General features: G+C 31.6%; 2 protein-coding genes across 2 annotated transcripts in view; both read left to right on the plus strand.

Moving 5' to 3' along the window:
• LOC143047584 (proteasome subunit alpha type-1-like) overlaps nt 1–23509 on the plus strand; it is a 331701-nt gene that overhangs the window by 115895 nt on the left and 192297 nt on the right. The window lies entirely within an intron of this gene.
• On the plus strand, nt 43–14124 carry LOC143047582 (uracil phosphoribosyltransferase homolog). Its single transcript, XM_076220686.1, has 7 exons — nt 43–351; nt 2156–2198; nt 2741–2810; nt 3236–3298; nt 6749–6910; nt 7319–7417; nt 10415–14124. The coding sequence occupies exons 1-7, from the start codon at nt 221–223 to the stop codon at nt 10519–10521; spliced, it is 675 nt and encodes a 224-aa protein (XP_076076801.1). The 5' UTR covers nt 43–220; the 3' UTR covers nt 10522–14124.

A 23509-nucleotide genomic window follows, 5' to 3' on the forward strand; every position in this document is an offset into this window, starting at 1 on the left:
TGCAGTGACTTTTATGGTTTAAATCGGGATAATCTTAGGAGTAAAACTTTTCAAAATATATAAAATAATTTTTGAACTATTTCACTACATGAATTACGCCATATCGTAATTCCTACATTGGATTTTCTTATGAACTATATTCTCGCGTATTTTAATTTTCATTTGTGACGTGTCAAACAAAAATATTGCGGGGATTGTGAAAGTAGACAAAAGCAAAAAAATGGTAGAGCCAGATTTGATACAAGATTCCTTGCCACATAATAATTATACGGACTCAGACCTTGGCTCTAACTTCAAGAAGTTGAGAATCACAGACAACGTCAGAGAACTGCAGACTGTTTTGAGAGACAAGTGCGCACGTGGTTTAATTTTTTTTTTATTTGTCACGTTGCTGTCTTGTTCATATATCACTTCTATTCTTTTCATTGAATGCCCTTCTAGATATGTATATTGTGAACAACTATTTCAGATCATGTCAGGAAAGCAGCTCTTCATAATTTCAGAAAAAAAAACTATTGCTACAGCCTTAATTATTATTAAGGTTCATCATAAGGAATTGAAAAATATGGCCGTGTTTACACCTCCAAAATTACTATGAGTACAGACAAACTGGTACATCCAGGAAAGTTTTAAGGCATGGCAGGAACTAGATATATAAAAGTTATATGAAGTCTACGTTTCAGAAAATTAAAAACTTACCTGGATTTTGATGTTCATTTTTTTCCAGTCTGCAGAAGATAGCAAAATAAACAAACACCCGAGTTTCATTTGATACGGTCCACTCAGTTACACAGTTTAAACCTGTTAAATCACCTATTGTTTACAGGTGTCTATTGTCCATCTATTGTCCATTTAAATCAATACTACTCACAACATTGATTATATGAGGGGAGCTTCTCAATCGTTTTCACTACTTAGTTAATTTTTGCACCTTCTGCAGGAACGAAAAAAAATGGATAGCAAAATCTAGAAAAGTTTATAATTTTCTGAAACATAAAATGCATTTAAAATTTTTATATCTAGTTCCTGCCATCCCTTAAAACTGTTGCAGGTGTATAGGTTAGTCTGTACTCAGAGTAAAATTTGGGGTGTAAATACGGCCATTTTAGCCAAAAGGTTATGATGAACCTTAATTAATGTAAATTTCTGTCATTAGGGTTAAAAATGTTAAATTTTATGAAATTAAAAGTATAGTATCAAAATATCTTTTAAGGAGAGCAATTTACTTTATGTTCAGAACTTAGTTGGAAATTAACTTTTATTAATATTGACTTGTGTAGTCTTGAGAAAACTTTTTCATCAACAGCTGTCAGACAACTGTCAGATGAACTGTTAAAATTTTCTTTTTCTATCAGAATTGTTTGTTATTTATCATTTTTGTAGTATATCTCTGATAATATGGTCAATCTAATCTTGTCATTTGACTTTCTTCCATAAATAGTGAAAGAAGTCAGAGTTAGAAGAGTAAATACAAAAAAAAAATGTAATATAAACCCCTGATGATCAGTCAGGTGTGGAAAGATTGAAGTTGAATAAATAGCAAATTATGTTTGGTAGTTTAAACATAATTTGCAACTGTACAATGCTACAAAAAATACATTTGTAATGAGAACTAAGGCCAAATGGAAATACATATGGGGTTCCTGTTACATCCTTTTAAAAAATAGGGTCTGTAGGTTGGCAATTTTATTTTATTTTTTTCTAAATTTTTATTTTGGATTGTCAAAATCTGGTAAAAAAATTTGTGTGTTCACTGAAATTGATTCTGGTATTATATACGTCCCAACCCTAACAGATACTTTTGATTGAAATTCAGATGACAGAAATCTGTGATTTTAATTATTTAAATTCACAATCAAAATTTGATCATTTGAAAATTTATTTTTCAAAAATGAAAAAAAAGTTCTAGGGTCGGGAGCTTAAAACTAGGGTCAGTCGGGTAACTGGAACCACACATATATTTTTATTTGGCCTAATGTCATCACTTTGTATCATCGCCACCAGAAATTGGGTACATGCTCCATGTTGAAGGCCGTACCTTGACCTCACCAGCTCACCTATAATGGTTTACTTTTATAAATTGTTACTTGGATGGAGAGTTGTCTCATTGGCACTCATACCACATTTTCCTATATCTATTATCTTTATATTTCAGAACCACTTCAAGAGGAGACTTTATCTTCTATGCTGACAGATTAGTGAGTATATATACTGTGGATTCATAATTATTCGTTGGGTACCAACTTTCTGGGTTTTGTGAGTACAAATGAACCACAAATTCCAATGTTAAATGAATTAAAATTTTCCATAGCCTAGGAACACAGAATACGACAAAACAACGAAATCAAATAAAAATGAAAATGCAAGTTTTCCTAAATCCACGAAAATTAATCTACATTGGCACAGTAATATGAATTTAGATTTGGAGATTGCTACATTCCATACACTAGTGAGCAAATGGTGAGGTCTTCTGTGATCCTGTCTAAATAAAAGGGATTTTGGATAATTGTCCAGGAGACCACATCCTTACGAAAAATGAGACAGGGGTTATAAATGCCATCATTTAAAAATTGCATTTTGAAATTTTTCATATGAATTTAAACAGGATTTTACTCAATATTTCAAAACTGAAAATCACATTTTAGGCTAAAATGATGAAATTGCTATAATAAATGAACGCCATAATTTCTGAATTTACAGTACATGTACCTACATATTTATTATCTATCTATTTATTTAGATTAGATTAGTTGTCGAGGAAGGATTGAATCAATTACCATACAGACATTGTGATGTGACAACACCCACAGGTGAGACTCGTATAAACCACAAACTTGATTGTTTGTAGTGTTTAAACCTCAATATCCCATTGTATGAGTTGTAGAAAATAATGTTGTCCTCAGTAAAGAGTTGTAACATTGAACAAATTATTGTCCCTGGCATTGCAAAACATACATGTGTTGTCAATTTTGTTATAAACACCCCAGAATTAGTAAATTAACGTATTTGCAGCCGACTCAGTTTTTTTAAGGATTAGTGATTTGTCAGTTAAATGTAAACCAATTCCTTCTAAAATTCTTTTATGACGATTTTACAACCGATTTTAATATATTATTTTCAACTGATTTCAGTTTTAAAATTAGCTGTGAGAGAGTGTCTCACCTTGCAGATGTCATCTTTTATGTGCAGTGACATTGAAGCTTCCTATTTATAAACACATTGTTATATTTTATAGGTCATAAGTATGAAGGCTTAAGCTACCAAAGGGGTAACTGTGGAGTAAGCATAATGAGAAGTGGTAAGTAGGAAAGCACAAAGTACAACTTGGACACCCCTTTGCATATACATGGAATATTCCTAATAGACCCCTTTCGTCTTATGTCCTTCAATGGAAAAGTTCGTCAATTATGCCCACCTTTATGAGTTGATGACATCATTTACCAGATAGAGGAAATCACCTGTATCCCTGACTATTAAAGTTCATCAAGCATCCTCTTGATAGTCATTATGCATGATAAACTAGAAATAATGTTTGTTCCGTAGGTACTCAATCATGTTTCCCAAATGACAGCAGTGCTGAATATCAATTAAAAGAATTTGATTTGCCCAATAATTAGTGCAATATTAGATCATATTTTTTCAACTGCTTGCTAAAAATTTATACAATGTGAGAACACCCTTAAACACACGGATGATGTTCACTAAACTTAATTTTTTGCATCATAATTTAAACCTTTTTTTTCTTGCTGCAGGCTATCTGTCATGGCTACCATCTCTAGTTTAATTTAAAGTGTTAAGAACAAGGCTAGTGTTGCCAAAAGGTTAAATTAGTATAATGAGTATTTTTTGTCGAGCCTGCAACTTTTGTTGCAGAAAGCTCGACATAGGGATAGTGATCCGGCTACGGCGGCGGCATTAGCTAACTTCTTAAAAGCTTTATATTTTAGAAGGTGGAAGACCTGGATGCTTCATACTTTGTATATAGATGCCTCATGTTACGAAGTTTCCGTCAGTCACATGTCCAATGTCCTTGACCTCATTTTCATGGTTCAGTGACCACTTGAAAAAAAAGTTAAGATTTTTTGTAATGTTGAATTCTCTCTTATTATAAGTAATAGGATAACTATATTTGATATGTGCGTACCTTGCAAGGTCCTCATGTCTGTCAGACAGTTTTCACTTGACCTCGACCTAATTTCATGGATCAGTGAACAAGGTTAAGTTTTGGTGGTCAAGTCCATATCTCAGATACTATAAGCAATAGGGCTAGTATATTCGGTGTATGGAAGGACTGTAAGGTGTACATGTCCAACTGGCAGGTGTCATTTGACCTTGACCTCATTTTCATGGTTCAGTGGTTATAGTTAAATTTTTGTGTTTTGGTCGGTTTTTCTCATACTATATGCAATAGGTCTACTATATTTGTTGTATGGAATGATTGTAAGGTGTACATGTCTAGCGGGCAGATGTCATGTGACCTTGACCTCATTTTCATGGTTCAGTGGTCAAAGTTAAGTTTTTGAGTTTTGGTCTTTTTATCTAATTCTATATGCCATAGGTCAACTATATTTGGTGTATGTAAATATTTTATGATCATTATGTCAGTCGCGCAGGTTTTATTTGACCGTGACCTCATTTTCACGGATGATTGCACAGTGTTAAGTTTTTGTGTTTTGGTCTATTTTTCTTAAACTACAAGTAATAGGTCAACTACTGTGAAAGTACTTTAATTCATGGATGGGTATCAATTTTCGTGGATTGAGCAATATTTACATGTTCGTGGGTTTTTAAATTCGTGGATTTTAGTTTTCTAAAAACAAAATTGAAAAATTAAAGCCTTTAGAAACGAAAGTTACAAATAGTCTGGATTGAAGGAAACTGCACGGACTCGTCACGGTGTATTAAATCGTAGTGATTATGTAAAGCAAAATTATATCCGGGTGAAATTTGATCCGGAGGGAAAAATGTCACAGTAGTTGTTGTCATTTTTTTATCCGGAGGAAAATATTTCCCTGGGATATTTTTTCCTTTGCCGTGAAATTCTATCTGGGTAGTTAACTTATTGAATAGTTATTAGAAAAAAATTATCCTTTACAAATACTATAAAATAATAATAGTGTATTTGAATTAAACCTATTTTGTAAAAAAAAATGTATTATAATGGGAATTATTTCACAAATTATCATTGGAAAAAATTTCTGAAAAAAATCAAGTAAATATCATTCTTTTAAAAAGAAAATTATCATTAAACATAAGAAAGAAAACCAAAAATGATTTCAAAGATCGTAATTGTGAAATAATATCATGATTAGATAAGGTAAGTGAAATACATGTAAAAGTGAGTTGTTTTCAGATCTCAGTACAAATATAAATTAAAACGTAAAGGTAGAAATATAGTTGCATTACTACTGTTAACAGTAATGGAAGAATTTGATTATGATAATATTTTTAACTATATAAATAGTCTGGGGACAAAGATGTTGTTGGTTATATGGAAATCAGATAAATTATAGCATAACAATATATTGGAACAATAGCAATTTTAACAGCTGGATAGTATTTACCTGTGAAATACCATGCCTGGAAATAAATTACTGTGACAAATTATCCTCAGGATAAAATATCACAGAGGAAGAAATAAACCGTTACAATAACACGTTTTAACCCATAATAAAGTGATCAATAGATTAAACACCATCAAAGGTGTTAATTAGGCCATAAACATGTCCCCTATTGAAAAAAGTAACATAAACAAATGCTATTAACGTATCTTGAATTGTCAAATAATTCTTATCAAAATCAAGCCCAGCATGAAATTATTATTTTCCATTAAATATGAGGATATAAAATGAACACTTTATCATAATAGCATATCAATACCGGAAATCTGACTTTCATCGATCAAAAATATTTTTTTTATGAGAATTAAAGGATCAAAAGTTGTATAGTTTAGGTTATTAAAGATTAAATGGGTATAATCCTGCATGCGGTTGTAGTTCTGTGACTGTTATTAAAGTATTCTAAGATTTGGCGTTATTCAATATATTCTCTAGATCATATCAGTGGTCAAACCTACTGATGGGGATCTTTCCATGTCTTGATTTGGACAATGGTTGTTTTATTTCGTTGGACACTTAAATTCGTGGATAAATTCATCCACGAAAACCACGAAAATTGGTACCCGACGAATAAAAGTACTTTCACAGTATATATGTTGTAGAGAAGCATTGTTAGCTGTACATGTCGGCCTGGCATGGTTCATCTGACCTTGACCTCATTTTCAAGATTCATTGGTCTTTGTTTAGTTATCTTGGTTAATGTTCTGTTCGTGTGATAGTTGTAATAAAGCTTAGCTTTTTACTTAGGACTATCAACATAATATCAATGATTAGTAAAGAAGGCGAGACATTTCAGCGTGTGCATTCTTGTTTATTGCTAGCAGTGTTGCTTGTTTCCTGAACATTAGGTCACTTATATTTTATTCTATTGGAGTAAACTTTGTAATTTTTTCTCGATTGTGTTGCTGGTTTGCCATGAAGAGCATTATAACTCTTATTCTATTTAAGTAGAATTGTGAATTTATTTTACCGATTTTGTTGCTTGTTTGTCTTGGGGAAATTATTTTATTCAGTTAAATTTAAATTTTTTATGGATTTCGTGCTTGTATGTCTTGGGTATATAATGACTCTTATTATTCATTATATTTTATTCAGATTTTTTTTTCATCTGTCTTGTTGCTTATTTGCAGGAGAGGCCATGGAACAAGGTTTAAGAGATTGTTGTAGGTCGATACGAATAGGAAAGATCCTGATACAAAAAGATGAAGATACTCGGGAAGCTAAAGTTGTATATGCCAAACTACCACCAGACATAGACCAACGTAAAGTCTTATTGATGTATCCTATTATGAGTAAGTAAAGAATAGATATACATGTATGGGATTAAGTGGTATATTGTGGAATTTAAATTTGACTGTCATTCTGGCAAACTTTTCATTGTAATATTTATTATGAATATTAGCATCACATTATTCTTAATGACTAAAACCTCGCAATAATATCTCACTTTAAAGTAATCATGTACAAGAGATGCTGTGAATACATTTGTTTTAAGTGGATATCAATTTTTGTGAGTTTAAGAAAGTTTGTATTGTGGTTTGCAAAAGTTTGTATACATGCCTATTGACAATAACATTCTATTTATACTTAGCTGAATGTTTAAATTCACAGTTTCCATATACCCACAAAATCAACAGAAGTTAGAACCCAATGATTTATTATGAATCCACAGTTAATGTAAATAAATTGTTTCATTGCAGATTCAGGGAACACAGTTATAAAAGCTGTCCAGGTTTTAAAAGACCATTACGTGAAAGAAGACAATATCATCTTGCTGAATCTCTTTGTTACTCCACAAGGTATGAATATGATGCTTTAGAAATGGTGTAGCCTTACCTTGTGGTCATTAAAATTACAAGCACTGTACTCAAACTCAGAATTCATCCAATCAAAATACTGGGTTAATGTTTTGAGTACAATTTTTGTACTCTTGAGTACTGAGTTTGATGACTGGGAGCCAAGATCAATTATCATCTTTTCTATTTTTATGCTAGTTAAGAGTTAACTGTTAACTGCAGAAGACCTTTAGCTTGCACATGTACATCCTTCAACAATGAGAAAAAAAAATCCATCATGTTCATACTGTATAGTAAACTATTAGAAAAAATCAGCATGACCAAGCATGAATCAATTGAAATGAGAAAAAAAACCAGTCTGATTAGTTTAAACAGGGACTAAAACCAGCTGGGCCCCTAAAATATCTTTTTCAGTGGCCAATTTGAAATTTTAGGGGCCCAACTAATTTCTATACTAAAACAATAAAACTTGAATTTACTTTTCATATACAAATAAAGCCTTTTCATGTAATCCTCTATCATATACAAATAAAGCCATTATGTAATCCTATGTGAATTGTTCGGGTCTGGAAAAGATCATACATGTGACAGAGTTGTCAAGCCACAACTGGAGATTTGGAAATTTTCAGCTGGAGTTTTGGTCTCATAACTGGAGATTTTTTATCGACCTTTTTATCGACGTACGCAATGTTTTTTTTGTGTGTTTAAACTGCATATCTTCTTTTTTTTGGTTAAAAGATCAATAATTCCATACCTTTAAACACCTGCATATTCATTTTTACTTGATAAAAATAAAAGATAAGGGGTTTTCAAATATTTATTCATTATGTATAATTCAAGATAAAGTGATCAGCCATCATACATAGTTGGTCCAGTAATTAGGGAAACCATAGTCAGCTTTGCATGAAGTGTAGTAAGCATGGTCTTGACCCTTGGTACTGGATCTGCACCATTTGAAATCAGAGCTCCAGGCAGAGTTGAATTTGGCTAGATACTTGGTCTTCTTTTATTTGCTGCTGGGGTATATTTGGTGATAAAAGACGGTTTGCATTTTGTCAAATTCTAAAATTTTAGAACAGTCCAAGACAACTATACTTATATAGGTATTCCATTGGCTTGAATAGAAAACGAGCCATAAATATCATATTTGAGTTGATTTCATTTTTATTGAGGTTCATTAAATGTTCCATGTTTTCAACAGCATCAAATAAATCGTTGTTTATACAACTTGTACAATAAGTCAATTTAATCCTTTGTCAGTATTTCACTTTTAATCAACCAGGCTTGTGTCTTAATCACCAGGTAATTGCCTATAATCTTTGCTTTATTGTTGTATTTACAGTTTAATCCTAAACACCTCAAGCTGATTTTAACTTTTTACGACCTCATTTTACCTTTGACACAACAGAAAACTTCTGTTTTTCTTGGACTTTTCCCATATCAATTTCGAGTTTCTCTGACTTTTTCTCTGTCCCTATCGATTTTGTAAACAAAAATATGTATTGAAAATTTTACGAGGTTGACATTTTCAAAAAGCGGAAAGATTTCAAATTTTAAGGGGAGGGAAAGAAGAGGGTCTGAAAAGCGGGAGATTTTGACTCCCGCCGGAAGAATCACATGTATGAAAAATTATGTGTGATAACTTCATAATATTCAATTATTGCCATCAGAAATATACCATAAGATTTGACAGTATTGATTTTAGATGATTTCCTACCAAAATTGTCTCCCTTCAATTAAAACTTCCTGTTGACAACAGGTCTGTTTCCATAAATCATTAAATGTTATTTTAAATCCAAGCCATCCTCTTATAAGTGTTGATCAAAAATATTATTCAATTGATTTTCATCGAAGATTGGTTATCATACTAGATATTAAGACATGCACTTATGAGATTTTGCGTTTCGCTTTTTCATTGAAGAACAAGTTGTGTTTACAAGTATTTGTCAAAATCGGACTTGTAATACTGGGGGATGTATCTTTGAAGCAATTCAGTTTCAAAAGCGGAAAGAAAACACTTAAAAATAATGAATTAATCGTAGAAGCTTAAAAAAAGAGATCTATAAGAAAATATGTTTAGAGAAGAGGTGTCAAATCGTGACTTCGCATCAAAAATGCAGTTGTCAGACTGGGTTTTGGTTATTAAAATGTCCTTATTGGTTACCGGAAATCCTCTGTTCTATGTTACTTCCTTAATAAGCAAATCAGGTTTCCATTTGGGAACAGTTTTGATACGGTTTTTTCGTTTCTATCGTCGGGGAATATAGGGTTAGGATAGACCTGGGATTCAATGCAAAATATTATTTGTCGCCAGCTGGGCGATCAGGATGAAAAATATACTTGCCCAGCCGAAAATCTGGTCGCACTGGGCGACTGTTAAGTTTAGTCCCTGCTGAAAACAAACAAAAAATCAGGCAAATAGCAACAAATGACAATTATTTTGTATCATGTGCTTAAACATGTAAGGTGTTACACAACACCTTGACTTTGGATCATTTAATTTTCATAAAATTTTGACAAAATGTTTACTTTAACTCTTTGACAAATATATAAAAAATCTAAAAATTTGAACCAACCACTATATCAGAAAAATTTCATTGGTTATATAGCAGTTTGACAAACACTAAATTATAAGGATTTTCTTATCCCAGGAATAGATTACCTTAGCCGTATTTGGCACAACTTTTTGGAATTTTGGATCCTCAATGCTCTTCAACTTCGTACTTGTTTGGCTTTATAAATATTTTGATATGAGCGTCACTGATGAGTCTTATGTAGACGAAACGCGCGTCTGGCGTACTAAATTATAATCCTGGTACCTTTGATAACTATTGACAAACACTAAATTATTATAAGTATGACATCAGGTAGATATGGTAGAAAATTCAAACAGATTAAACTGAATAAATGTAAATGTTGTTATTAAATTGCAATGGAAAAAAAAGGAATACGCCGAATACCAACATCACCTCACTATAAACATAGAATTTTGTTTTTCAGCTGCCAAAGCCTTAGTGAAAAGATTTCCAAACATGAAAGTACTGACATCAGAGGTACATCCCGTTACTCCAAATCACTTTGGAATGAAATATTTTGGAACAGACTGAAAAAAGAAGAATAGTACATCCTGTCACTCCAAAATATTTCGGAATGATATATTTTGGAACGGACTGAAAAAAGAAAAATAGTACATCCTGTCACTCCAAAATATTTTGAAATGAAATATTTTGGAACGGACCAAAAAAAGGAAAAATAGTACATCATGTCCATCCAAAATATTTCGGAATGAAATATTTTGGAATGGACTGAATAAAGAAAAATACTCTTGAAAGATTCATTGTACTATCAAGTGTGTATGGCTTGTGATTCCAGACTTACTACATCAACACTACAGGTCATTTGATATTTATCAGTCTAATATTATTAATATGCCTGTACATGTATACCATGGTATTGATTGTACAAACCATTGAAGTGTATGAAATTCTAAAAATATTGTTCAGGCGTGAATATATAATTGAATTTGAGTGATATGCAGATGAATGGAGTGAACGTATTGAGTTGAATGGTCTAGAATGATCATATTATATATTCATAACTTGTTAAAGAAAATAAGGATTCCCAAATCTGTACATGGACTATTTTATTCGTATCCCCATCTTTTAATGTACAAAGAGACTTTTTTTTTTGTATTGTGGATTCATTTATTTTCTTGAGTACCAATTTTCATGGAATGAGGAAAAATTGTCTTTCCTGAAAAAATGATTTTGGGTTTTTTAAAAGTCTGCATACACCATGCATGTACACACCTAAAATAAATTTGTACTTCATTGAAAATTCAAATTTACTCAAGTCAACAATTTTTTTTATTTCATGATTAATAATGAATCCACAGTATTATTTCTCCAGTATATGGAGAGGCAAGCACACGATGAGGCATTTTAAACTTAAGGTTGTGTTTTAGATTTGTACCATGCCAAGTTTTTTTGGTACATTTATTTAAGGTGGTACCTAACACTACAGGGAGATAACTCTGTAAAATCAGCTAAACGTTTTAATGATATTGTGTTGTTAAGGGAATATTAAGCTTTTCAATGATAAATTTTTGTCAAAGGGTCAAAGTAAATACTTTGTTAAAATTATATGAAAATTAAACAAGCCAAATTATTTTTAGTGAAGGCGTTGGGTACCACCTTAAATGATTGTATGGAGGTTATAGTAATACCTCAGTATACATGTATCTGCTGTTTGATTTATAATGAGTGCAATTTTGATATGACTATTAGTGATGTGTTGTTTATGAAGGATTGAATTGCTATGTATGATTTTTTTTAGTTGATACACTACCATAATTTCTTTTTTCAAAGGGCATCCATATATGAATCATTAATAGTTATCATCTGCAGTCTGTATGTGCGTAGCCCCACAGGACGCAATTACGACTGGACACAATTACGAATGATTTCCAATGTTTGCCCTCTGAGATCATATTTATTTATATTTATCAATAAATGTTTTTATAAATAAAAACCCTATTAAAAATCCCTTGTTTTCATGATAATACAAGCATGTGCACTTGGTGAATGTTGATGACGAAGACAAAATCATTTTGAAAATACTATAAGAACGGCAATCTGGCCTGGAAGTTATATAAAAAAATACATAAAGGTAAGTGCATATTGCCTTCTTTTGTTAATATATAGAAAGAAAAATATCTCCTGATTCTTTTCATATGCGTGATGCCTTTTATCATGCCCAAAAAAAACCCCACAATTGACGTTTTTTAGACTCTTGTGAGCCTATTTGACCAAAAGAAAATATGTTAATTTTATTGAAAAGTCCAGAGAACTCCGAAAGAAATGTTGACCTACATAAAAAAAAATCATAGATGAATGATAAGTACACCACCGAAATGGATAAACTTGAATTTAGTGCTCCTTTAAAGAAGGAACTTACACAAAAACAAAAAGAAATCAGAAATCTTTCCTTTACACATGACCGACATTTCACTGCTGAAGTAATTGAAGTAAAAAACAAACTTGTGCCTTTTATTTTCCTATGAAAATGTGTTTGAGATAAAGATTAAGGTATGCTTTATCAATCTAGACTGTTGTCATTGATTTCTTCAGCAAGATATATCAATTTTAGTGCTGTTAGGAATTGCGTCCATATGTGGCTCTCTTGACCCGTAAAACGAGGTCACGCAAATCTTACTAAAGTATCCCAACGTGAATAAAAATTTATGTGGGATATGATGCAAAATGGAAAGCCTTCATACATCTTAAATTCTATGGTATAAAAAAATCAAGAAAAGTAGTCTACATAAAAAAAATATTAAAACAGTTCAAAAATCGTTCGTAATTGAGTCCGGTGAGGCTACATACCAAAATTAGTTTTGTTCTCTATTATTAGTTTGCCTCAAGCACATGTTACCAAAATAATACACATTTGCTTATCACATTAAATGTGTTTTAAATTTGAAAATATTGCAAGACTGAGCAGCATACAATGATATATATGTACTCTATGAGTAACTTAAATATCAGTTGAAACTTGTGTGTATTCAATTTCAATACTAGGAGGGTTTAATGTATTTAATTTATAATTTGTGCAATATTATATAACTAAAACTCTCAAAGGGTGTTATTTTTCCTTATTCAAATTAAAAACACTTTGTCAACAGACATTTTTCTGTAGCCATGAAGATAGAGCTATTAAACATTTTTTTTCTATAGAATCTCACCATTTTAAAATGTTTCAACTATTTGTAGTAAGTTTTGAAGTGATATTAAATTATTCTTTTTCTCAGTCCTATCAGTTTTGCAGACAGGGTACATTTTAAAAACTTATATTTGTATACAAATAGCACCCATTTTGATTTTCCACAATGTTTAATGAAAACAGGTAAATTCCTAAAGAAACAGAGTGAAAACCTTGACAAAAGAGGTCTTTAAACATCATGTTTGTTATGTTCGTCCCAAACTGTTAAGTTTATACGACAATAAAATATTTGATTTGTTATACAAATGTAATATGTTAAAAAAATGACATGAATATTTAGTTGGTCATAGCCTGTGTTGTTATGTTCCTAGGCCTAGATTCCGTTGAAATCTGGACAATTTTTATCAAATTTAAAAAAAATGTCTACTTTTGGCCAGTTTGCTGTTGTGCTATTTGATAAAAAAAAATCCACCAAATAAAAGTTCTATTACACTATCTTGTGTGTCTTTTCATCAACTTGAAACTTGTTTTAACTTAAAAGTATGGTTTTAATATTCAGCAACAATAAAGCCCATACCAAACTGACTCCTTTTGTTAATAATTTGAGTTATAAGATGTGCAATTTACTTTTTTGATCTGTGGTGATGGATTGTTCACCAACAAAGGAACAAAACTTTGTGCTTGTTGTCTGTTTACAGTTTTCCATTGTTATTTTTTATGCTAATTTACAATAATATCCCGTTGTAAGGGATGCCTTTAAAAGGGTGTACACGTTGGATGTATTTTGTATGAAATATATATGATTGCATAATATTACATGTAGGGTTTTTATATACACATGTATAATATTAATACTATGTAAGATCAGTGAAAAAAATTATGCTTTTACATGTAGTTCAAATTATTTTGATGTGGCTTTTCAAAGCAAATACTATTTTACCTACTACAGCTTCTTACTTTATGGTATGGGGTTTTGCTTATTGTTGAAGGCCATCCTGTGCCCTATAGTTGTTTACATCCTCAGCCTTTAGTCTCTGGTAGATATTTTTCTCATTGGTAATCATATCACATGTCCTTATTAATATTAAAAGAAGTATACAGTTAATATGGAGAAAGCTTGATAAAATGTAAGATTTGGGTATCTGCCAAAAATATGATTTTACAGGTTTTTTCCTGTGCTTTTTTTTTTTATCCCAGGAAGATTCTGAATATAAAAAAAAAATGTTTTGACACTTTTTTTTAAATATACAAGTGCAAACACAGATCAGTGTGGGCAATGATTATTAAATTTGTGTTCAGATGTTTGACAATGTTATCACAAAGTTCATGTATTGATTGTGCCCCTCCAGATGATTTTGATCTTTCAAAAAGGGTTCTATTATATTAAATTGTGTTCAAATTCAATGGTGGAGGTCATCTTGGCTTTTCAGATATTATGGTAAACATTCCACTATGTATGGAACATTATTACATATCAATTTGTTGTATACACTGTTCATTTGGACAAAGGTCATTCAGGAAAAGAGGAAGGCTCATATATTATACCCTGTTCTGAAGGTAGAGACTTCATTGTTTTACTTGATCTCCGTCTGTCTTAAGAAAGTTCAGTGATATTTTTCAGGAACTACGATTCAGAACCCCTGAAATTGATATCAACCTTGATGTGAGCATGCTATACCATGTGAGATTTTTTCACATCATTACCACATTAAACTTTTGCTTACTGAAAATTCATGGCAAGAAAATCAATAGTAAGAAATACAGTTCAACTTTTTGTTTCTCATTCACAATATTTAACAGCAAGTAAACTTATATAATATCTACATAGCAATGGAAATGACAATAAATTTATCAAAATGTTTGAAAAATAATTTTATAAAAAATTGTATAGCTAGATATTTTTTTTACATTTTTACAAACAAGCACGCTGACCTATATATTTGTTTTGCTTTTTGGATTCCTTTATTAATTCCTTATCAATATAAATTAGTGTTTTGAAAAGTTAATTACTTTGAATCCGAGAAGCGAACTCCCTTAATAACCTGCTACGCAATTTATTCAGTGTGCACCATTTTTTTTAATGTTATTTCTTCATAGACAGAAAAAATATTAGTCATTCCTTAAATAATATGAAGTTTAAAAAAGGGCTGTATTTGTTTAGATACCAGAAGTTCAAATAATATGATATCATATATTAAGGTTATTGATTAATTTTGTAATTTGTGCTGCAAGGAAATAGTGAAATTCTTGGTCAGTTTGTCAGATCTAAAGGTTGAGAGGTGACTGATTGCTAGAAAAGATGAAATAGTATAGGTTTCTTTTTACATGTTGAAAACAATGTGTTTTTTTTGTATCTTATCTTATCAATTCTTATTTTAGTTTACAACAACATGCTTTATATTATACTGAAATGTACTTTTTGTACAGAAACTAAAGAAACATACATACATCTCTTTTTTGAATGTAGATATATTCGAACATTCTGGCTTTATTTTTTTCAAAAGTTAGAAGATGTATGTAATGTAAGCTTTCTCCCAACCTTATCAAGTATAATCTTGGGTGTTAAATATCATTTATTTAAAGATATTCTTAATACATGTATTCTGATATTGAAGAGATATGTTTATTTATGTAGAGTTAGATTTACAGTCCCATCTGTTGCTGAAGCAATTGAATGGCTTAACTACTATTATAGGGTTGACATGGTCTCTATGAGTTTGTGCTCTACCAATAAAGCAATAAGAATAAAAGAAAAATGGTCAAACATTGATAATATTATTAAGAAATAGAGTTCAATGCAGATGTATTCTGTATTATTCTGTTATTAACTTTGTATTTTATAATTTGTAACAAGTATGGTTAACTATATGTTTAGGAGTTATAGCAGAATAATCTGTTTGTGCATCTTTATTTGTAGATGAGATTTGAAAATGAAATGAAAATAATAAAATATATATTACAAAAATATTATACTGAAATGTTTATGCTATTTATATAGTATATATCTTGCTTGTGATGTACTTTAAATATTATTGTTATTTCCATTTTATTTTATGCTTTGTGAGCGTATGCATTGATAAATTCTCCTATTATTGTTTTTAGGTTTATGAAATAAGACACTTTGATATGCATTAGAATAGTTCAAATTACATTTTACCTGGCATTAAAAAAAAATGTAGCCTGAGAAATTCCTTATACAGAGGATCAGTAAACAGAATACAATTTCTCTCCTGTAATTTTTCAAACTGACAAAAAAAATCAACTTATCTAATAATATTAAAATTTTGAAAACTGAATCCATGCTGAAAGTTGAAAACTGTATGTAAAATGTGTTAAGTTGATCTCCCTGGAACCTGTTTGACTGCCTTATATAAATAATTGTATTTCATTACTTTATGTTTTATATAATTTTACTTGAGTTGAAAGATTGATGAAATTTACAATCTAAAATTCTTTTACTTATGAAAAATGGATTCATAGTAAATGAAGTTTTAAATAAAGGTGTTTCCTGTTGTAAATGAACATGACAAGTGTAGTCTTTACAAAAAAATAATGATGTGGTATGATTGGCAATACGACAACTCTGCACCAGGGACTTAATGGTGTATAATTATACCCCACGCAACGAAGTTGCGGAGGGTATAATGTTTTTGACCCGTCCGTCCGTCAGTCCGTCCGTCCGTCCGTCCGTCAGTCCGTCAGTCCTGTTTCTTGTCATCGCAACTCCTCTCAAACCACACAACAGAATTTCACGAAACCTTTTCAGATAATAAGGACATACTATGTAGTTGTGCATATCGACGGGAAATTGCGATTCAATTTTTTTTCTAGGAGTTACGCCCCTTTGAACTTATTTACTTTAATGTACTACTGCAACAGTTTGTCATCGCAACTCCTTTCAAACCACACAACAGAATTTCACGAAACCTTTTCAGATATTAAGGACATACTATGTAGTTGTGCATATCGACGGGAAATTGCAATTCAATTTTTTTTCTAGGAGTTACGCCCCTTTGAACTTATTTACTTTAATGTACTACTGCAACAGTTTGTCATCGCAACTCCTCTCAAACCACACAACAGAATTTCACAAAACCTTTTCAGGTAATAAGGACATACTATGTAGTTGTGCATATCGACGGGAAATTGCGATTCAATTTTTTTTCTAGGAGTTACGCCCCTTTGAACTTATTTACTTAATGTACTACTGCAACAGTTTGTCATCGCAACTCCTCTCAAACCACACAACAGAATTTCACGAAATCTTTTTATATGAAAAGGACATATTATGTAGTTGTGCATATCGACGGGAAATTACGATTCAATTTTATTTCTAGAAGTTACGCCCCTTTGAACTTATTTGCTTCAATGTATTACTGCGACAGTTTGTCATCGCAACTCCTCTGAAACTACACAACAGAATTTCATGAAACCTTTTCAGATAATAAGGACATACTATGTAGTTGTGCATATCGACGGGAAATTACGATTCAATTTTATTTCTAGGAGTTACGCCCCTTTGAACTTATTTGCTTCAATGTACTTCTGCAACAGTTTGTCATCTCAACTCCTCTGAAAACACACAACAGAATTTCATGAAATTTTGTAGATAATAAGGACATACTATGTAGATGTGTATATTGACAGGAAATTATTATTCAATATTTTTTCTTATACTTATTTAATTTCTCCAATGACAATGTGGGGACGTGGGGTATGTGAGCGTGCTCACTAAGGTTCTTTAATTTAACTAATAGGTCAATACAAGGCTTTAAACAATGAGCAAAACCCATACAGCATAGGAAGCAGTAACAGTAACAGATACAGAAACACACAACCTCTGAATTACAGGCACATGACTTAAGACAAGCACATACAGCATGTAGAGGCATTAGACATGTATGTAAAACAAACAAAAAAGATACAAATTTTAGATCTGAGAGTACTCGCAGTTACTGTAAGCGAGTTAAAAGCCAGTAACATCTCATTAAAGTGATCGTCTATCTACCATGCATTTTTAAAAGACTAAAATATCAATCAGTACACATCCAAAATCCAATGGATTAGTGTCAAGAGAAAAAAGATAACACTAGTTGTTTTTTTAAAGTCCATAAAAAACATATTTAGAAAAGACCATAAGGAAGGTTGGGATTGTTTTTGGGAGTTGAGGTCCAAACAGTTTAGGAATTGGGGGCCACAAAGGGGCCCAATAAGCATTTTTTTTTTGTTTTCGCACCATAAGTTTAGTATAAGTAAATAAAAATCTTATGAAACTTAAACAGAAGGTTTATGACCATAAAAGGAAGGTTGGGATTGATTTTGGGAGTTTTGGTCCCAACAGTTTAGGAAAAAGGGGCCCAAAGGGTCCAAAATTAAACTTTGTTTGATTTCATCAAAAAGTGAATAATTGGGTTTTTGATATGCCGAATCTAACTTTGTATGTAGATTCTTAATTTTTGGTCCCGTTTCAAATTGGTCTACATTAAGGTCCAAAGGGTCCAAAATTAAACTTAGTTTGATTTTAACAAAAATTGAATCCTTGGGGTTCTTTGATATGCTGAATCTAAAAATGTTCTTAGATTTTTTATTATTAGCCCAGTTTTCAAGTTGGTCCTAATCAGGGTCCAAAATTAAACTTTGTTTGATTTCATCAAAAATAGAATAATTGGGGTTCTTTGTTATGCCGATTCTAACTGTGTATGTAGATTCTTAATTTTTGATCCCGTTTTCAAATTGGTCTACATAAAGGTCCAAAGGGGCCAAAATTAAACTTAGCTTGATTTTAACAAAAATTGATTTCTTGGGCTTCTTTGATATGCTGAATCTAAATATGTACTTAGATTTTTGATTATGGGCCCAGTTTTCAAGTTGGTCCAAATCAGGATCCAAAATTATTATATTAAGTATTGTGCAAAAGCAAGAAATTTTCAATTGCACAGTATTCAGCAATAGCAAGAAATCTTCAATTGCACAGTATTGTGCAATAGCAAGTAATTTTCAATTGCACAGTATTGCGCAATAGCAAGAAATCTTCAATTGCACAGTATTGTGCAATGGCAAGTATTTTCAATTGCATAGTATTGCGCAATAGCAAAACATATCTAATTGCACAATATTGCGCAATAGCAAGAAATTTTCAATTGGAGTTATCTTTCTTTGTCCAGAATAGTAGTTGAATCAACTTAAATCATTGTTTTATACAATATACAATGTATATTCACTTTGACTACCAACTGATAAATTAAAACAATCTTTACCATTCAGTGATAACAAGCACTTTTTTTTTTACATTTTATGATGTATTTAAATGAGTAGTTATTGCTAGGGGCCAATAGAAATTTGAATTGAGATCAGTTTTGGAATAAGGGAAAGGGGGATGTGAAAAAAAATTGGGGGGGGGGGGGAGGGGTAAATTTTTCTCATTTCAGATTTCATAAATATGAAAATTTCTTCAATTTTTTTGAGAGGATTAATATTCAACAGCATAGTGAATTGCTCAAAGGCAAAACAAAAATCTTAAGTTCATTAGACCACATTCATTCTGTGTCAGAAACCTATGTTGTGTCAACTATTTAATCACAGTCCAAATTTTTAGAGCTGAATCCAGCTTGAATGTTGTGTCCATACTTGCCCCAACCGTTCAGGGTTCAACCTCTGCGGTCGTATAAAGGTGCGCCCTGCGGAGCATCTGGTTTTACCCCTAATTCACAAATCAATACAAACTATAGAAAATTGAACTGCTTAGTTGCAGCTTCAGATAGGAGATGATAACGCATAAAAAGTTTAACATTGAAATAGGTTTATACTTTGACCTATAATGGTTTACTTTTACAAGTTGTGAATCAGATGGAGAGTTGTCCTATTGGCACGCACACTGCATCTTATATTTAATTATAAAACATATGCAAGGTTTCAAAGTAGGGGCATAGTTTTCCAAAAAAAGCACCCATTACAAATACATGTATGCTTTAATTATCGGTATGTTAGTAGAATGATTGTGACAGGAGAGACCAAACTAAAGTCAAAGATTAAAAGTGGTATATATTGGTTAAGTGTGTATTCTGAAATTGAAACAGAAGTTGTAGAATAAATACAATTTGTTATCAGTCAATCTGTTAGTCATATCATTTTTTTTGTAAGAAAAAACAGATAACTTTACATGGATATATTGTCAAATATGATATAAGAAGATCCCTGTTAAATTCGACGTTACTACATGTACCGTTAAGATCAAATATACTATTGAAACGATGTGTAGTTTATGAAAGAAATGAGTTTTTGTGTAATATCTAGAATTTTCATGGGATTGGAATATAACTCTAAAATATGGCTCTAAATTCCTCCTATAAAAACGGGCAGCCACAATATAGCCCAATAGTTATTAAAGTTAGGTTAAACATCTATCAAATATATGGTAAGATACATGAGTGTGAGACCCCTATTTCAAAATAACTGCCCAAGACCCAATATCATAGCTACTAAGAATAGACTGATTACTGATTTTGAGGTTTATTGGACAAGGCCATCCATTCTCCCTAAATGGAATTTGAGTAAACGTGAATGCTCAAAACTGAAAGTTTTGAATATATTTAAAGTCATATGAAACCTCAAATCCAAACAAAAAATATGCATATTTAGAAGAAGTTTACTTTTTTTAATTGCTTACATCAGCAATTTCGCAGACATATTTTCCGTATGCAAAGTGATGTTTAGCGTGAGTCGTAATCGTAAAAATCCGGTGGTCGCAATATGCATGAAATATAATTTTTTTTTAGTCAAATATATTGTACGTGCAAATATGGAAACCCCCTTCTCTAGACCTTTAATTTCCAAAATTCTGGCAATTCTAACTCTTTAATGTAGTAATAATACACCAATAAGTAGTTTGTATGTTTTGAAACTTGCTGGAAAAGATATTTTGAAAATATCACTTAGCCATGGTATTTTGACCCCCCCCCCCCCTACCATGGTATATTGAACCCCCTACTCTAGACGTTTAATTTCCAAAATTCTGGCAATTCTAACTCTTAAATGTAGTTAGAATACACCAATAAGTAGTTTGTATGTATTAAACTTGCTGGAAAAGATATTTTGAAAATATTACTTAGCCATGGTATTTTGACCCCCATACCATGGTATATTGAACCCCCTACTCTAGACGTTTAATTTCCAAAATTCTGGCAATTTTAACTCTTAAATGTAGTTAGAATACACCAAAAAGTAGTTTGTTTGTATTAAACTTGCTGGAAAAGATATTTTGAAAATTTTATTTTGCCATGGTATTTTGACCCCCTTGCGGTTTATTGAAAGCCCTGCTCTAGACCTTTAATTTCCCAAATTCTGGCAATTCTAACTCCTAACCATTTTAATTATACTCAAATAAGCAGTCTGCATATGTTTTTCATTCTTGAAAAGATGTTTTGATTTTATTTATGAGCCATGATATTTTGAACCACTGCCATGGTATATTGACCTCCCCCCCCCATCTACACCTTCAATTTGAAAAATTCTAGCTATTCTAACTCCTTTACATAGTTATAATACTACAATAAGTAGTTTGTATGTGTTTAACATGCTGGAACAGATGTTTTATGTTCTATATTGTTTTAAAATTTTTACTTTTTAGAGTTAACTGAGCCATTTTTGAAATTCAAGGTCTATGGTAGGGTGTTCAATATACCGCAAGGGGTGGGGGGGGGGGGGTCAAAATACCATGGCAAAGTAAAATTTTCAAAATATCTTTTCCATTATGTTAAATACATAAAAACTTCTTATTGGAGTACTATTACTATGTTAAGGAGTTAGAATAACTAGAATTTTTGAAATTCAAGGTCTATAGTAGGGGGTTCAATATAACGCAGGGGGGTCAAAATACCATGGCAAAGTAAAATTTTCAAAATATCTTTTCCATATCTTTTCCATTATGTTAAATACAACAAAACTTCTAATTGGAGTACTATTACTATGTTAAGGAGTTAGAATAGCTACATTTTTTTTAAATTCAAGGTCTATAGAAGGGGGTTCAAAATACCGCAGGGGGTGGGGGTGCGGGGGGGGGTGCAAAATACCATGGCAAAGTAAACTTTTCAAAATATCTTTTCCATTATGTTAATAACATACAAACTACTTATTAGAGTATTATAACTATGTTAAGGGGTTAGATTAACTTGAATTTTAGAAATTCAAGGTCTATAGTAGGGGGTTCAATATACTGCAGGCGGGGGGGGGGGGGGGGGTTCAAAATACCATGGCAAAGTAAAATTTTCAAAACATCTTTTCCGTCATGTTAAATACATACAAACTACTAATTGGTGTATTCTAACTACATATAAGAGTCAGAATTGCCAGAATTTTGGAAATTAAAGGTGTAGAGTAGGGGTTCAATATACCATGGTAGGGGTCAAAATATCATGGCAAGGTAAAATTTTCAAAATATCTTTTCCAGCATGTGTAATACATGCAAGTACTTATTGGTGTATTCTTAAAACATAAAAGAGTTAGAATTGCCAGAATTTTGGAAATTTAAGGTAGAGTATAAAATTGAGAATGGAAATGGGGAATGTGTCAAAGAGACAACAACCCGACCAAATAAAAAACAACAGTAGAGGGTCACCAACAGGTCTTCAATGTAGCGAGAAATTCCCGCACCCGGAGGCGTCCCTCAGCTGGCCCCTAAACAAATATATACTAGTCCAGTGATAATGAACGCCATACTAATTTCCAAATTGTACACAAGAAACTAAAATTAAAATAATACAAGACTAACTAAATGGTTCAATATACCATGGTAGGGGGTCAAAATACCATATTTTTGTGTATTCTAACTACATAAAAGAGTTAGAATTGCCAGAATTTTGGAAATTATGGGTCTAGAGTAGGGGTTCAATATACCATGGTAGGGCGGTCAAAATACCATGGAGGGCTTCAATTTACCATATCGGTATTTTGACCCTGGGGTTATTTACCATGGTGGTCAAAATACCATGACGATGTAAAATTTTCAAAACATCTTTTCCATCATGTTTAATACAAACAAACTACTTATTGGAGTATTTTTACTATGTTAAGGGCTTAGAATAGCTTGAATTTTTGACATCAGAGGTATATAATAGGGGTTCAATATACCATGGTAGGGGGTCAAAATATCATGGCAAAGTAAAATTTTCAAAATATCTTTTCCATCATGTTAAATACATACAAACTACTTAATAGAGTATTATTACTATGTAAAGGAGTAAGAATAGCTTGAATTTTTTGAAAATTTTACTTTGCCATGGTATATTGAACCTCCTACTCTAAACCTTAAATTTCCAAAAATTCTGGCAATTCTTACTCTTTTATGTAGTTAGAATACACCAACAAGTACTTGTATGT

Source organism: Mytilus galloprovincialis, chromosome 10, assembly GCF_965363235.1.
Source record: "Mytilus galloprovincialis chromosome 10, xbMytGall1.hap1.1, whole genome shotgun sequence".
Lineage (NCBI taxonomy): Eukaryota > Metazoa > Mollusca > Bivalvia > Mytilida > Mytilidae > Mytilus > Mytilus galloprovincialis.

Coding starts and splice junctions, on each gene's coding strand:
- LOC143047582 (XM_076220686.1), top strand. CDS start 221: ATGGTAGAGCCAGATTTGATACAAGATTCCTTGCCACATAATAATTAT. Junction 2,199..2,740: donor TCTTCTATGCTGACAGATTA/GTGAGTATATAT, acceptor CTATTTATTTAG/ATTAGATTAGTTGTCGAGGA. Junction 6,911..7,318: donor ATTGATGTATCCTATTATGA/GTAAGTAAAGAA, acceptor GTTTCATTGCAG/ATTCAGGGAACACAGTTATA.